Source organism: Orbicella faveolata, unplaced genomic scaffold, assembly GCF_042242905.1.
Source record: "Orbicella faveolata isolate gen_17 unplaced genomic scaffold, um_ofav_v1 contig_48, whole genome shotgun sequence".
Classification (NCBI taxonomy): domain Eukaryota; kingdom Metazoa; phylum Cnidaria; class Anthozoa; order Scleractinia; family Merulinidae; genus Orbicella; species Orbicella faveolata.
In genome coordinates this window covers 5,919,394-5,937,256 of record NW_028301578.1, presented here as the reverse complement: position 1 = coordinate 5,937,256, position 17,863 = coordinate 5,919,394, and the positions used below count along the sequence as shown (strand labels likewise).

At 38.4% G+C, this 17,863-nt stretch overlaps 1 protein-coding gene and 2 long non-coding RNA genes across 4 annotated transcripts in view; 2 read left to right on the top strand and 1 right to left on the bottom strand.

Moving 5' to 3' along the window:
* The window catches only part of LOC149096164 (uncharacterized), a 35,519-nt gene extending 26,445 nt beyond the window's left edge, over nt 1–9,074 (top strand). The window contains exon 3 of the mRNA XM_089281523.1: nt 8,724–9,074. Within this exon, the coding sequence (XP_089137649.1) occupies nt 8,724–9,074 (351 nt within the window). The remainder of the gene's footprint in view (nt 1–8,723) is intronic.
* On the top strand, nt 3,271–4,291 carry LOC110066154 (uncharacterized). Its single transcript, XR_016204668.1, has 2 exons — nt 3,271–3,563; nt 4,206–4,291. It is a non-coding gene; the product is annotated as an uncharacterized LOC110066154 (long non-coding RNA).
* LOC149096163 (uncharacterized) lies at nt 8,719–14,347 on the bottom strand. 2 transcript variants are annotated; one of them, XR_016204663.1, is made up of 2 exons: nt 13,425–14,347; nt 8,719–10,902 (listed from the first exon to the last, which is right to left on the bottom strand). It is a non-coding gene; the product is annotated as an uncharacterized LOC149096163 (long non-coding RNA). The 2 variants fall into 2 exon arrangements; XR_016204662.1 differs by having other exon boundaries at nt 13,773–14,119.
* Nucleotides 14,348–17,863: the final 3,516 nt, after the last annotated feature.

The window sequence follows — 17,863 nt, the reverse complement described above, 5'->3', positions numbered from 1 at the left end:
TATAGAATAAACATAGAAGGCAGGATACCAATTTATTACAAACTTTCCTTCTGCTTTAAAAAAACGTTTGGCGACAAAAAGCATTTGTAGCTACTGAAAAGAAGTATTTAACACTGTTATTTTCGAATGCAACTTTCACTGGCACTCATCTTCATCTCCGCTGTCGTCGAGTTCTTCGTCGCCGCTTGTGCTGCTATGGGAGTCTCTTTCACCAATGTTGCAAGAAGCAGCAATGCTTTCCGTCAGAGTGTACTCTTCAGGGTACATGAAGGTGTAAACATAATCTCTGACTTCCCGCTCAAGGTTGGTGGTGATTCTGCTTCTTGCAGCATTGGTGAAATAATTCCCTTCCAAGAGCTGTGCGATGTATGGCCCATCTCTTCTAAATATCGACGTGGCAACATCCTCAACTTTAAGACACTCTTCCGGGACGGCCGTTCTAGGAGGGTACACAAGGCATTGTGGAAGATCATTTCCTAGCGGGTTTCCAACACAGATTCCATAAATTCGTTGGACGTTGTTTTCAGTCCACTTCCTCTTTCTTTCATTTGACTTTCTGCAGTTTTCTTTTTTCCTTCTCCTTTTGTTGATGTGCTGTTTGAGTATGCCTTTGAATATGCTGTTATAATTGCTCCTCTTATTTTCTAGTGCTTCCATGTCCTGCGTGACCTTCGTCAACTTAGCTTCTGTACATTTGATCTGTTTTACATTAAAACTGTGGGCAAATTCTTCGCCCTGCTTTAAAGCAAGCCCATTGGACTGAAAGAGTGTGGAATCGTGTTCCTTTACATCTTTCAATATGACATTCAACTTTTCCAACATTGCTCTGTGCTCTTTGATGGAGAAGTTCAGTTTTCTTCCATCACTGGGCTTCAACTGGTACCCTTGCATGGAAAACTCACTCGCCCTTTCTGAACAACCATCCGCACCTAGAAAAATTGCTTCTTTTGCTTGTAAGATGTCAAACTGCCTGGATCGTTCAGCTGTAAACCTTTTCTTAAACGACTCGTCGCTTTCGCCATTATTGCGCATTTTGGAATGAGCCTCTTTCATGATGCTCATGTAGTAATGGGCTCTTTCCCCGATTGGATTAACAATATAAAGAAGAAAGAGCATGGAAGTGGCAGGCTGGTTTTATCTGACCCAGAGAGCGTTGTTCTATTTGCAGATAAGTTTATTGTCAAATCGAAGTTTGTGGTGGATTATCTTCAGCATCTCGAAGTGCTGGAATTTAAAAGGAAAAAGAGAGCAGAAGAAAAGGCAAAGTTAAGTAGGGAGGAGGATTATCCTTGGACTGAGTTGTGCGAAGATCTAACCAAGCTTAAAAAGCTACGTGTTCCAGAACTAAACAAGTACTCAAACCACCAGCACCAGCATTTGAAAAGCAGCAAGAGTGAGAAAGTAAAGGCAATTGTAAGACATTCATGCTTGCAGCAGAAGAGTCCTCTCAGAGCTGGCCAACCAACACTGAGAAATGCCAAGACATTGACACAAAATGACAACAGGGCAAGTGCTGACAGCAGTGAAACGGATGAAAGTGACAATGATGAGTATGACAGTGATGCCATTGACTCTGGGGGAGAAGATGACTCAAGTGACGTCATTCTTGCATTCATCAATTCAGATGAGGAAGATGCCAATGAGAGGCCAAATGCCACACGCTCAGGGCGAGCCATAACTAGGAGATCCGAAATTGACTTCTCTTTCTTTTGATTTGTTTTTTAAACAACAGCTCTCTGTCGTATAGAGATTGTAAATATTGTCTTCATAGTGAGCACAATAACGTGAAGTAGGGGGATAATAGAGAAATATTAAAAAAGTTGAAATCTAAATATTGTTTGTTCAATTTTTTTTTTTGGGGGGGGTCATCCCAAAAAATGACCGCTATAAGGGGGGGGGGCATGTGAAAAAATTGGTAAGCTGAGGGGGGGTCATGCGATTTTTAAATGGTGCTTCCCAAATCCCACCAGCCCCCCCTCCCTCATAAAAAATGAACGGTCCCTTATTACGGGTTAATACATGACGTCAAAATTTTAGGGAAAAGAAAAGTTTACCAGGTCTATTTGATGTGAATGTTAACAAAACTTGGTGATAAATCACGTGACATTTTGGCGGCAAAAGCAGTTTCATATTTCAGCCGCCACGACTGCTCAATTGACCAATCACGGTGTACGTTATAATTCACTAGCAAACATGACCCTCAATGTTTTTTTGCATTTCTGACACAAGTAACTCATTACCTGACAGCAGTAAAAATTTAAAAAAAAAACCTATGGACAGGGAAATGTTCGCGCGAACGTCCTTAATAATGCCTATTATGTCTCGACAATATTTCCCGGGATCAATATCCCTTCCGGTTCAAGTGGTCCATGGTGGTACCTCGCGGCTATGTTAAGGAAATGAACTGGCCATAAAAGCCTGGAAAGAAAGCCTACAGGAACTATACAAGAAAATGAAGAGATTACAAGCCATGCACAGGTTCAGTCGAACTCAGCTAGACGGACGTCCGCTCACATTACGAATGGTCGACGTCACTTTACCGCCGACACTAATTCTCAGTGCACTGTATATTATCATTTGCAGGTGTTCAATGTTAAATGATGTTATCACCAATACAGTAGTATAATAACGTGACATGTTTATCAACTGTTTTCATTTCTTACTGTGTTCGACTCTGGCAAAACTCCATGCGAGACACTTGACATATTTGAATGAGAGCAAGGCTTTCAGTTTAGTTTAAAATTAAGCTCCATACATATAATTAAAGATTGTTCTGTTGCTTTTAATTCTCTGGTTTAAAAGAGTGTGTTTGATGGGCTAAACGTTTCTTACTAGTCCTGCTTACTTTTGTTTTCGAAAGTGTATCATCAAAGGCTGTAACTGAGCTCAATGTTCGTCTGGATGAGAGAGAGATTTGTCCCTAGCTATAGGCGCGAGTAAACGCAAGGTAGAGGTTTTCGAACCAAGGGCGTGAGAGCCACGTTTTAGACGTGAGAGCTGACATGTATATGCATGTAATCTGTGAACCTCAATCCAAAGGAACAAGCCGTCATGTGTTTGACAGTAAACAACAACAACAACAACAACAACAAAATGAATTGAATCGTGTTTGAGCTTTTCGCTAATATCACGCTGATCACGCATGATACGGTAACTGAATGCACCGCATGTGATCTGTCAAATTTAGCACAAATTAACCAATCGTTATGAGAACTGAACACATGTTAAGAGGAAACGTGTTTCAGTTGAGCTCTTATTCCACGCTGAATCTGTGCTGAAACCACTGCATCTGTTGTGTCTTGTCTAAACAAAAGTAACCAATCCAATCGCTTTGTGACAGATTAAAACAAGCCGAAGGAGAACGTATAAATACAGGGAAGTCTCTCTCCTCTTGCAATCGATTTTGATAACTTTGAAGGCAAGTTAGTCCGTAACACGAGTACCTTGAGCTAAAAGAAATGAAAGACATGCTCTCTTTCTCCCTTGTCGCCGTTTTCCTTTTGTTCTTCACACGAACGCACTCGAAGGAACTGCAGTCAAACGATTCGACTTCTACATGTAAGGTAGGTAAGGTCAATGAGATTCTGTTAAAAACTGAGGTTTTGTTTTAATTAAGAACTTGCTTGTTTCAACGGGAGCTTACACTAGATGAGATACACCGATACAGATAGTACTATAGATATACTCAGATGTACTTTCTTTTGGTCAATTTTGTATTCCCGCTTTACGTGATCCGTTCACAATAATTTTAAGCATCCGCAGAATCAAACTTTTGATTAAAAGCTAATCTGTCAAGGCAGGTACGGGACCTTTGCAATTCGGGAATAACTGAAATCTTATGCAAGTAATAAAATATGTAACGAACAGTACTACACTCTTTTCTTTTTTTTTATATATAAGAACCTTTTTTGTAAGAACGTCGAGGCTGAGATTAACGAAAATGTTAAGAACGTATCAAGAACATTCATCAGGTTAAGAGTCAATTAAAAACGTTATTTTGCTAAGCTGTAATGTATGAAATGACAAGCATAAAATAAAGGTAACAAAAAATCCACCATGAATCGCCAGAAATGAAAATAATCAAGCTGATTACATAATACACGAGCTGCTAACGTTCTGCTCAATGTTATTGATCGCCACAATACACTAATTAATTGAGCAAGGGTGAAGATTCTGAAGATTTGCGTTAAATTTTGTTTCAACAGCCGGATCCTCATTCTGGAATGCCAGGAATGCCCGGCGTGCCAGGAATCCCGGGAACTCCGGGCGCTCCGGGTAGAGATGGTTTCAACGGAGAGAAGGGCAGCATCGGAAAGCGGGGTTCACAAGGCGCTATAGGAATCCCAGGGAAAATTGGTCCACGGGGAATTTCAAGCGAGTATTGACATTATGTATTTGAGATATTCAAACGTCGGTGCAGCAATGTAAATATGTCGTCTGGCCGATTGGGTCACAGAACTTGATTTTTCTGCCGACAAAAAACATATCTGAATCAAAACCGAGTGTGGAGGAAATGTGTCACTAAAATTCGGATCACTGTTGAATTCATGAGCGTATAACATTATATCTGACGGGCATGGATTTCTTGCGCCGCAAGATCGTCCATAACGGAACGTTTCAAGCGACTGTCAGGTTTGCCACATTCAGGAAATTCTGCAAATTTAAGAAGGAAAGATTCACCGAAGGAGGAAGAAAGTTCAGAGATAAGAGAACTACCGAGTTAGGAGTTGAGTTGATTTTGAGTTGAGTTTAAATTGAATTTGGGTTAAGTTTGAGTTAAGCTTGAGTTAAGTTTGAGATACCGTATTCTATATTTTTCACTAAGACAAGCGTTAAATGAGCGGTCCAGATCACCTTTTACGGAAAATAAGCAGGTAATTTCACCGGTCAGTACAAAATGCAGACTGCAGACTGCAGACCGGGTACAAAATTAAATGCAGATTAGGTACAAAATGCAGACTGCAGACAGTTATTGGAGACAGAATCAAATTACTCTGTTTTGGTTGAGTGTTGATTCACCCTTTTCTTGCACAAAATCGAAAGGTACGTTCAATTCCACCGAAAAGCTCTTTCAATCAGCTGTTTCATTAGCCGATATATATATAGAGAGAGCATGCACTGAAATACAAATGTCTCCGTCTGAAAACTGTTTTTGCAAGCCTGGTTTTGCGCACCTCGGTTTGGGGCCAGCCGGTTTCAAATGAAATTTTAGGAACACACGACGTGCTCACTTCGAGAAATTCGAGTGCGTAGTTTTCCAATTACACTTCACAGGAGCCGTCGATAAAATCAGGAATATGGAACATTCCGGAACATCCCGGAACATCCCGGAACATCGAATAATTAGAATAATTATGCGAAAAATATGCAAAATTAAATTTTTTTAAAATTAAATCAAACAAAAATAAACTGGTATCAGCTCGGAAAATAAAAACAAAAACATAACAAAAAAAAGGGGGAAAAAGAAAGAAAAATGAAAGTGACTGCAATTAGTGAAGGCTAGCAACTAAGAAGAGTAATCCATTCCTTCCAGTCGTTCGCCGTCAGTTTAATCACGTGACTGTCCCTTATTCCCAGATTTCGTTCTTCACAGAAAACCAAGGTGGGGGCGTTCGAACTCCTTAATCAGACCTAAAAATATGGGTACACGTACGAGTGTGATTTCTTTATTCAATTCATTACGTCAATACAAAGATATCCGTATACGCGATTTCTCATGAAGAAATAGTTTCTCCGTGAGATAGAAATAGAAACTCTTCGGCATTGAGCTTCTTGTCTAAACTAGTTCGGACTTCTCGAGCTCTGATGACAGTGTAAACAACTACAAACACACAATTTAAAAACATCTGGCAACGCGCGCGCTCTCTTGTCTTTATTGTCTCAAGAAATATTTGTTACAAGTGTTGGCGGTCTGAAAGTGGAAAATGTTTTGTCCAGTACAAGTCAATACTTAATTAATTAAAAATACTTTTACCGCAGCCTATAATCTATTCATCGCTAGTTCAACTTCACGTGCAGATCGTTATCTGGCATTCGATCAAACACCAGAGTAGACCACCAGAGTAGACCACCAGAGTAGACCAGACATGCGAAGTACGTGCGTGCGAGTGAACGCGCTGCCCTAATCTTTGATTACTACTAGGTAATAATAACTTGCTTGTTACTCGGGCTTCCGGAAAGGCTTGGTGGGTCATAGTGTCAGACGTTCCTAGCGGAGCGGCGCGAAAACTGGGGATGATAAATAGCAACATGAAGACCGAACAGTGACAAAACTATGGCTACCGACTTAACAAGCAACTGTATAATGCTTAGACGAACACCTCAGATGTTGAAGAAACCAGGGATCAAAAAAGAAGACGCAATGAATTACCTGGCATTCATCGTCCGAATCGTCCATGTTTGTGTTGAATGAATTACACTGGCATTCATCAATGAATTACCTGGCATTCATCGTCCGAATCGTCCATGTTTGTGTTGAAAAACAGAGTGCTGTAAAGCGACGTGAAGCAATTGGCGGCAAAGAAGAGATGCCTGCACTCATTGTAGCCAGTTGAATGAAAACCCAACGCTTCCTACCCCTCCCTTAGCGACTCCCCTATCCCCAATAATATCTTTTCATTTTTGAGCTGATACCAGTTTTATTTTTGTTTTATTTTAGTTTTGAAAATTTGATTTTACATATTTTTCGCATAATTATGATAATTATTCGATGTTCCGGGATGTTCCGGAATGTTCCAGGATGTTCCGGAATGTTCCATGTTCCTGGTTTTATCGACGGCCCTTCCCAGGGTCTTAGCACCATGGAATGTTAGGAGCTAAGCGCAGACTCGTCATACAACTGTGCAAGAATAGTAGCAATGCATGATTATTTCAGTACCTTGATATATTTAAATTTTTCGAAGATCCCCGGACTGGCAATCGCCAGGAAACGTATTTAACGACCTTAAATCCCATGATCATAACTTTTAGACGAAACTTGTACGGCTCTAACCCAGAACTCCGACACATTTAAACGAAACGTGTGAGCGCTCGCACAAAGTCGCCGCGCATAGATTATAAGCACTGAGGCGTATTGAAGAAATGTAAATACCTAATTATTTTCAGGAAAAAGGGATGCGAAACTTTTCTTTAGTACGTTTTTAGTCAAAAGTGTTAAAAAACGGTAACTCAAACTTAACTCAAACTTAACACAAACTTAACTCAAACTCAACTCAAACTGAACTCAACTCCTAACTCGGTAAATAGCCGATCCCGGAACTTCAACGGTTCGACAGTCCATAGCGTATGTTTTATTTTATTTTGTTTTATTCTATTTTTTTTTTATCTCAAAAAGAGAGGTTAGTAAGCAAATTGAAAACAGGTTAGGCTTATATGTACATGTTAATCGACTGGCAGAACAAAGAATTAGAAACAATAATAGAAAGTCTCTGAAACGAAAGAAAATTCGTGTCCCAAGCAGGATTCGAACCCGCGTCTCCCCGCATACTAGTCGCTACACCATCGTGGCAACCATGCTGGATACGTGGCAACTGATTGATCTGAGTAGATAGAACGCGGCCAATCCAAGAGGAAATTCATGATCCATTTTTCCGATCTCATTTTTCATATTTCTACCGTGTGTGATGATTCATCAACGACAATTAACAATTTCGATGTCAGGCCCTACGTGTTCTTATGTCAACAAAGTTTGAAATTCTTCCTACTGATATCGCTCCGGCGAGACGAACAACGAAAAATGCAGCGAAACTTTGCGAAACTTAACTTTATAAATGGCTGCCAAACGTTTAGTCTCGATATCCAGATTGGAGAGAGCGGTGGCAATCGAGCCTTTCATGCATTCTGCATAGATTTCATTCAATCTTTGAGATGGACGGCAGACAGGCCAAGCTGAGTCAGTTCACTGACTTGTTCTTCGATGATATGACGCTATTGAGCGACAAAATCACCAACACATTCACGGCGGAAAGCTTTTCCAAACAAATAACTTAATAAATTAAACTCTTTCCAAAGCCTGTTGGCAGAATCGCACTAAGACGTCAGACTCCTTTCGCGCCCCCAGGATTTCGCGCGGCAACTTTTTTCGCGCGTTTTTGTTTCGCGTCACGAGCGATTGAGAGACCATACTCGTAGTTTTTCTATAAGGAACTTGCTTGTCCGGCCGAGGCTGAATATTCTTATTTTTCTGCCGGTTTTAGGCAAAATATTCTTGTGAATATTCTAAGGTCATAGTGTAAGATCTGATTTCTGTTTTGGAATGTATTTGTTGTCTGGCTGATGTTAAAGTAATTTTGGAGCCAGCCTGCGGGCATTAAAGCCTGATATGACGCACATACCTTCTTTTAGAAATGTTACTAGCATCGAACATACGGCTGGTGATATGGGCATGATGTTTTTTTCCTTTTTTTTTTATTGCTCTTTGACTAGTTTTACCATTTAAAGACACGAAGATTATTATTGCATGATATTTAAAAATTTTGAAAGCACAAAATTAAATTGTTCACAAAATCTCAGCTTCGGGTTTATTCTTAAAATATTCTTAATATTTTGCAAATGTCAGCCTGAATATTTTTATAAAATATATTCTTATAAAGAAAAAGAGTGTAGTTTACCTACGTGGTACTACAATTATAGTATAAACCTCCCTAATTTATGCATGCAGTAATTCCTTTGTAACCTGTATCATTATTCAAACATCTTTAGTCACTTTTTTTTTACTACTTCAGGAATGCTCTTTCAACAAGTTGCACGACAATACCGCTCTTAGAGTCTCCTACCAGGGAAACGTTCGAGTCTATTCAGATGCCAAATGCAACAGATGGTATTTTACGTTTAACGGCAATGAATGTAGTGGTCCCTTGGTGATCGACTCAGTCCTTTACACTAAGTGGGCTGGAGAGATTTCTGACATCCTCCGTCATCATTCCTTTGATGGCTATTGTGAAAACTTCGCACGGGGCACAGTCAGCGTTGAACTCTGGGTAGGCAAGTGCTCTGGGTACACACAGGGTGACGCTTTCACAGGATGGAATTCAGTGTCCCGGATTATGATTGAAGAAGTACCGCCATCCCAGTAGTGCTGTTTATATTCATAACTGGGAAAAAGATAAAATTAAGCTGTATAAGCGATTAACGTTAGAACTTGATAGGAATACAGTTTGATTAAATGATTTTAATTAGCGAAAATTCCATGTATGCATATCCAAGTTTATATACTTTTAATAATGATTGTTTATTCGCTATACATAATGGTAATTGAACTGAGTGGAGTGGAATTTGGTCTGAAATCATACGCGTGATTTCAAAATTGAACGAGCGCGCAGCGCGAGTTCGATTTGAAATCACAAGTATGACTTGAGACCAAAATTGCACTCCACTCAGTTCAATTTCCACTTTATTAGATTCATTTTGAAATCGCACAATTTTATCGCCTTAAATTTTAAATTTTTGGTGTATTGTTACTGTAGCCGGTTTGTTAAAAAAAAGCGGAACCGGAAACGTCTTTACGTCTCATTTAGTATGCAAAACGATGTCATGTGACGAAAACTCATTCGAGCATGACAAAGAAACAAGCAGTTCTGAAGTCAGAACGAAAATAGTCTACTTCAGGTATAAAAGTTCAATTCTCGTCGCCTGAATCAATTATGGAAGGCCTTCCTTTCTTTTGTGGTTGAGGCTAAGACTTTTCATTGTCTTTGGAGAAGGAATTGAAAGGTGCATATCCTGTGTAATTCTGCGATCGATTTCTTTTGAGTTGTGAAACTCCCTCGAGTGCACGATGCCCAGTGGATAGTACGTTTTTGTTTCTTTTAAATATCGTTCAATGGCATGATTTTAAGGGAGTCCAGCTCGTTATCATCTCCGTTTCTTTTTGTGACCTCGGCGTAGGACTCAATAGTCAGGACCTTGTCAAGTTCTTGCGGCGCCATTTGTTTTAAGATATTTCCAAGATGGCGGGACTGACACCGGCTTCGTAAGACGTTCGTTCATTTACTATTTTGTGCTGTGTGGCGTATTTTGACCATGTTTATTCACAGCGACAGAGTTGAGCTGTTTTGTTGCTTCGGTTGAAACTACCGGAAACCTCAGTGGAAGCATCTACCTCCTTGAAATGGCTCTGAATTTGTTGTTGTGTGGTTTTCGTTTGTTTATGCTTTACTGGACTCGGTATCATACGGATCTTGAGCAGATGTTGAAGAAAAATCGCCAAAACATTCGTCAAAATGGACACTGAAAGTTGGAAACTTCCATTAAAGTAGGTCTTCATCCTGAAGGAGCTCATAATCGTCATTCAGAAACTGTAATTGATTAAATTCGTCATTTTTTTTAGAAAAACACTACAATAGCAACAAAGTTTTGGCGATAGTAGTTGCAAAATTCTCCACACAATGGCTTTTTGCCTTTCATTTTCCTGAAATTTATTGATTACTTTAAACTTATCTTGAAATCAGATTTGTTGTTTCGTTTTACTGCCCCATTCTCATTGGCTGAGAAAAAGATGTGATTTAGAGCAAAATGCCAGAAAGTGTTGAAGGTCACCATGTTAGACTGTAATGCACCAGGGGCCCATTTCTCGAAGGTCCCAAAAAGTTTTCGCACCCAGAAAGCCATACCAAAATCTGAAATCTTATGCTTACAGAGCTGTTTTATTCGCTTATTCTCAATATGAACAGAGGTTTCCTTCACACAAGAAGTTTCAGGCATATACAGCTCTTAGTTTTTAGACACAGCTCAATTAAAGATGGCTTTATGGGCCCAAAAAGTTTCCAGGGCCTTCAAGAAATGGACCTCGGACCCCTTATAGAGTCATAGGTACTGTAGACTTCTCAGTGGCTGACTGTTTCCTGATCAAGCATCAATGCCAAGGAGTATGCATGTATTGACCACTCTCAATTTTACTTCATCCTACAAGTAACATAAAACATTTCGTTAAATAAGATAAGTTATGTCTGAGTATGAATCAGCAAATTCTGTGTATGATATCAATCAGCAAATTTTACACTGGAGTTATTATTTTGTTTCTTATTATTCCAATTTATACTGTGACATTTGAAATCGGACTGTAGCCGGTCATGTTAACCGGCCAAAGTAATTTTAGCTCGGTCACGTCTCATTTCTGACTGGTCAAGATATTTACGAAAAAATCAAGTACACGTAATGTGAGCTAAATTAAACCCACAAATATAGTTTGTTTGTTCCAGTCACTGCTAGACCATTTAAAGATTGGCTTAACATTTTTCTGAACAGATTTAACCCCAGTCGCTCGAATGGCATTCCTATCGATCTTGAACGCATGACAAACACCAAGCGAATGGTCTTTAGCCGTTTGAACAGATACATGTATGCATTGGTGTATGTTTTCATTAGAGGTCATGATAAAAAAAGAGATAAAAACTCTCAGATTTACAGTTGGGGATTTGATTGTTTATTCAAGAATGAACAACGTGACCGTCTCAACATGACATGACTGGTGAACATGACCGGCGAGTGAAGTTTTTGGCCGGTCAAGTCACCATTCTGGCCAGACATTGCCCGTTGACCGGCCATTATTTTGAGCCCTGAATATCCATCAATCAAACAGATCATACATCTACATCTGTAGCTACTGTGTGACAAAAAATTTGCATCTCTGATTGGAAGGCACTGAATGTCAGAGGATGTAGAAGAACTAAACTCAAAATCCATGGCAGTAACTATTCAATGTTCACTATCTCCTACATTGTAATAATCATGAACAATAAATCAAACTCCTATCAAACAACGTTTAAATAATAAGTCAAGTTATTTGCAGGCACAATTTGATTGTTTCTTACGTGCACTTATGCTCTATTGGTGGACAAAGGTACAGATGATGTCATAAAAGTTTGTTTTTGCTTCTTTGTTATGTATTACGAAGCAGACAGATTCTATGTTGTTGTGCATCTGTTCAGTAATAGATCACAGAAGACATCAAAATGTGGTAAAAACATCAGTGACACACACCTGAAAAATTCACAGATTCTGTGACACACTCTAGTAATGGCTTATGTGACTATTTTTTGTTTTTACCACATTTTGATGTTATCTGTGATCTGCTCAAGGCAGGAAAAAACCCAGGTCTGATTTCCTCAGCCAAGTAAATTTTGCTCTTGGGCAAGCGAAAAAAAAAAGTTCAGTGGCCCAGTGGGCAAGTGAAATTACAATGTAGCGTCAGTAGTCTTGTGAGTCTGACTAAAAATGCCAGCTTGATAAATGATAATTTCCAGTCATTCCATTTCAAAACTTAACACCTAAAGATTAGTTAATTATTAGGTTGAAAGCAAGAATTAGTTTGGAATCCGAGTGTACTTCATTCCCATTTGTCCTCTGATTTCCTTACTGGCCACCACACTGGCAACTAATATTTAAGTGGGGCAAGTGAAAACTGAAATTGACTGGCCCACTGGGCAAGTGACTTACAATTTTTTTTCCTGCCCTGCTACAGATGCATGAACAGATGCATGACACATGAAACCTACATGTATTTGGTATGAGCCCAATTTCGTACAAGTAAAATGTACAGCTGTGACAGGGCTCTAAAGTGCTCTCTGGTCATCCCAGGGTAAGGTAATCGATTGAAATTGATCCATAAATTGATATAAATCAATAAATTGAAATTAATGTAAGTGTTATCAGTGCTATCAATCAATTGAAAGAAATTCGTACTCACATGCTAGAAAAGTTTCAAGTTATCAGTTTGATTTTACCAAATTTATCAGTCATTAGAGAATCAATTGAAAGTTGGTCTCTCTTTGTTAGTTCACCTAAACTGTCTGAAAAATTGTCCCTCAACACAGTGTTTGATTGTAACTTTTTTTATGTAGATTTCAAAGGCACTACCAAAAACCCCCAAAACATAGTCCCTGATACATGTATGCCAGCAAAATATTCTGTTTACGAGATACAATGTTATGTTTTTATGCAGTTGTATTCATGATTTCATATTTCACTTTAAATCTTTTGTTCATTTCTTTCTTATTAAATGTTACTTAAAAGATAAGCTAGTATCAGCAAAATTGATAATGCTTATTGAAAATTTGATCACAATCGATGACTCATGATGAATCCTTTTATTGATTTCTGATATCATTGACTAATTTCTATTGATTATTATGAAATAATCAATTGACTATACTGTGTCATCCAAGACAAGTAGATTTTCCTGCCTGGGCAAGTTACTCTTCCTTTTTTTCAAGTCCTGTGTAGTTTTCACGACAGTTTGAGGTACATGTATACCTCTTCATAAAGTATCATAGTGTTTTTTTTGTGAAAGAAAATACCACAACATTTAACTTACTACAGTATCAGCACCAGTGGGTGCAATGTCCATGTACAGTTGTGTATAACAGCATATTGTAACTTGCATGTAGGTACAACTGTAGACACTTGAGTGACTTCAGAATACTTACTCTAGCATAAGAGAAATTTCTCTGCTGAAGATGGCACATTACATTTTAGCTTACTAGCATTCACATCAGAGGGCAACATAACCTTACAAGAGCATGCATCAGAAAGAATCATGAGGTGCATATAAGCCAATAACAAATGTCGCATGCTCATGCTCAGTTATCGAGAACAGATAATAACAGATAATAAAGCTCTTTATGTACGGCAGGTAAACATCACCAAAGTCGATTCCACAACCAATGTAACTTCTCCTTGATAATGACACATTCACAACCAAAGGCAAAACGAAATGTATACGTATCTTGACGTTACTTTACTCTGCTCGTTCAATTTATGCAAAACTTGCTTACCTGTTGTTTTTGTTGCCTGTAATCGCTATCTTCAACTTCTGGGTAACGGTAAACTTTGCCTTGAAACCGTGCACGGTGACGAAGCGAAGGTAGAGTGGATTTTGGCCCGCTAAAACAGAGCTCGAGTTCGATGCAAGTTCCAACGAACTGCCAAACATGGCGGGAGAACCGAGAGAACCTGGTACCTAACATGAAGACCGCTGATTCCTGCTTGTTGGAGATCGGGCAATCACAAGGCTGGTATGCTCTTATAAAGGGACTGGGATAACAGTGATGGCAATGAAAGTACAAAACGGTAGAAATCACCAAAACAAAACAAAACAAAAAACAAAGAAACAGTGAACATGCAAGGGCAGACTTAGTTGTATTAATTTTACTTGTAGAATGTGCATGTTTCGGAATATTTAACGCTCTAAATCGATGATATTTCGTTCATTCTCAGCGGTTCAGGGGCACAACTGTGACCTCGAACTTTCGCGATATGAGAAGTTTAATGTTTGTTGTTTTCGGATTGTTAAAAATGTCATTTTGGGTACCGAAAAAAAGTCAGCTATCATTTTCGGAAAGGCGATAAGACCTAATGTTTTCGGGAAATGGACAAAAAAGCCCTAATAAGTTCGAGAATACTCAAGCTCCTCTAGAATAACCGAACAGATAAATTTTTTTTGCACAACCTAAAATTAACCTACAGAGCTTTGAAAGTACACCAGATAGCCTAAAACAGCGTTGAAAAGCATTCGAGAGGAAACGGTCGTTGGGTGTTCCTTATGGTTCCCTGCCTAGCCTAACTCCGCGTCAGTTCAAACTCGGTCACCAGGGCTCTTTCCGTCTTGACCTCACACAACACGTGACGCTTTCATGGTCCTTCATGAATAAATACGTCCGTGTCCGAGAATTAATTTTTCTCTTTTCTAGAGACGTAAGCTTGGGACGCCTGCATGTGCAGTAACAATTCTAGTTTTATTTTGTCGTTGTGGGTGCGCGGAAAGTTCACAAGAAGACAGCTTCGTTAGAGCGGTGTCGCACCCGTGCAACTTCTAGGTTTTCCATTTACATGGTTTTTACGTGTTTCTTACAGGCCCCCTTTTTTCATTTACATGCTTTTTACATGTTTCTTACAGCCCCCCTTTTTTCATTTACATGGTTTTTACATGTTTCTTACAGCCCCCCTTTTTTCATTTACATGGTTTTTACATGTTTCTTACAGGCCCCCTTTTTTCATTTACATGGTTTTTACATGTTTCTTACAGGCCCCTTTTTTTCATTTACATGGTTTTTACATGTTTCTTACAGGCCCCCTTTTTTCATTTACATGGTTTTTACAGGGTTACAAACATAACATTTCCAGACTTTTTACAGCATTCGCTTGAATTATTTACACGTTCCTCACATGGTTTAGCAAAGCAATTTACATGTTTTTTACAAAGCCAGATACTGTAAAAGTGCGTAAAATATTTTACAAGTTTTTACATGTTCTTCAAATGATCATTGTCGACAAAGACAATGTAAATCACTATTTACAGAACATTTACATGCTGTACTAAGAGCTGTAAATTTCCTGTAATTTTATTTTACAAAACCCTAACATGTAAATTGTAATTTACAAAGAATGTAAATCAAGATTTACATACTGTAAATTACAATTGACATGTCCATGTAAATTTTCAACTTTTCCAGTGATAAACTAAAAACGTTCCTTTTTAAGAAAGCATTTTTATAACTTTTTAGCGACATTTTTTTATTTTTACTTTATTTGTCTTAAGTGTTTTTAATATTTCTAACTGTAAAGCGCTTTTGAACTTTTAGGATATTGGCGCTATATAAATATTTTATTATTATTATTATTATTATTATTATTATTATTATTATTATTATTACTCCCCTGCAAAGGACTCTGGTGTAGTCATGAGATTGCCAAATTGGGTCAAATTAACATCAAGCATGGCTCAATGTCTTTATGAAGTTGCTGACTAACGCGCGAAATAAGCATTCATCTACGTTTCTTGCGTCGCTAAAATTGTCCTCCAAAGATGAGCACCTTCACATCGCGCGGGTTGCGAGGGATCTCGCGGATAACCTTGCGGGGGGGATTTGTTACTCGAAGTGAGGCCTTAATAAACTTGAGTGTACCAAGATATCTACTTAACAAAACACTTTTTATGTTTCGTAATGAATTAAAAAATGAAATTTACCGAGATTAATTCATGAACGGTCCATCTTAGCGGTCCGTGTTGTAAAATTTAGGCCGCTAAGGGAACTAACCAGAAATCTTCGTTTTCATGGCGTCCAGTTCAGCCATTCTATGATTCCTATTATGCCTTGGTGATATTTCCCCGTTAACGTGGTAAATCTCTTCCAGGTCACGTACGTGGTCCTAGGCCGTACCTCTCGGCTATACGTCACGGAAATGAATTGACTATAAAGGCCTAGAAGAGACCCAATAGGGACTAAGCAAACAAATAAAGAGACTAAAAGCTATGCACGGACTCACTAATGGCACCCCGCTAAACGGACGTCCGCTCACATTACGAATGGTTGACTTGACTTTACCGTCAACACTGTTTATACATGATATATTATCATTTGCATGGGTTAAATGTTGAGACGAAATCTGATAGGAAATCGTGCATCTGTTTTTAGTGGACAAAAATATTGCCATAATGTTAAGTTTATTAATATCTTTATTGCACTTTCTGAAAGCTGTAAAAAATTGCCTAAAATAACACAAAGATCAATTTCTCTTAGGAACTCGAAAAAATAAATTTCAAAGTTCAGAGAAATTGTGCAAACACAGGTAAAATTACATTATCAGTGTCATTTCAACAGTACTTTCAGGTGTTTGATATAAACTTCAAAATTTGTCTTCGACATTTTGTGTTGCTAGCAATGATTTCTTTTCCGAGAACATTCAAAGGGGTCGCATAGAAGTTTACTATATGATGCAAATAATTACGCAAAATCCTTGTTGGAATTTAGGAATCAAATCCCAGATTTTCTCACAGTGACGAACTATTAGTCTTTGCATGGATAAACCATGCGTCTGTAACGTTTATTCTGAGAGCACGCGATCGATAAGGGAACCGGATAATACAGACAGTTTTTCGTGTCCCTTTGATCTCCGTATTACCCGCTGTAGCATTAAATTTCTCAATTGCTTGCCAATTATCTAAAATCCATAATTTATAATATTGTTTCCACTCCAGTCAAATGTCTTGACTCAATATGAGTAGAAATTAACGAAACCTTCTGCTAGGCAGCCATTCACCAGCGACGGAAATCAAGCTAGGAATGGAACTTTCTACTTACTTTAGAACTTTCTTTTTACGGTTATAATTAGGTTAGACTTAATTGAGCTTTGTTCCATTCATGTACGTCGATCAAAAAAGGAATAAGATTAAGAGAACAAGAGAAAGTAAAGAAGTGCAATCATTTACAAGAAAATAGAGATAACAGTTATTTTGTTTCAAGGCCCGACTGGATACAATAGCGGAAACATAGGTCATTTTCGAGGTCTAAAATGACTTATTCGCTTCTGCGAAATTTTAAAACGAAAGAAGCGTTCAGTTTACTTTTCATAACCTTTGTAAGGTTTTCTTCTTTTAAATACGCAGCTCAATTAATTGTTTTAGTAAAGACCATTTGGGCAATTCATTTAAAGAACCCAAGATAACTGTCGCAGGTTTCAAGTCGGACTATTTCCAGCTGTAGTAAAATTCCCCTACCGAAGGCCATCGAAGGGCAAATACCCTATTATAAATAACTCCTTGTAATACCACCATGATACTATACAGTAGTACCATAATGTTAGAAATCTTGGTAGTTCACTATAGTTTTGTGCCAATTTTAGAATATCCGTTGATTAAGCATTCTATGCCACACAGGTTAAATAACCATACCTGGCATAAATACGTTCTCGCAACAAGATGGAAGATCAAGTTTACGCTAAAGTAATTAATCATTGTAAACTGAAACAGAAGATTTGTCTTTAAAGTGTGTCAACTGAACTCTTACACTGCGCTTCATATAACTATGCGTTGAAAGCAATGCATCTGATCTGTCACGTACAGCTCAAAGTAGCGAATCTCTTCCCT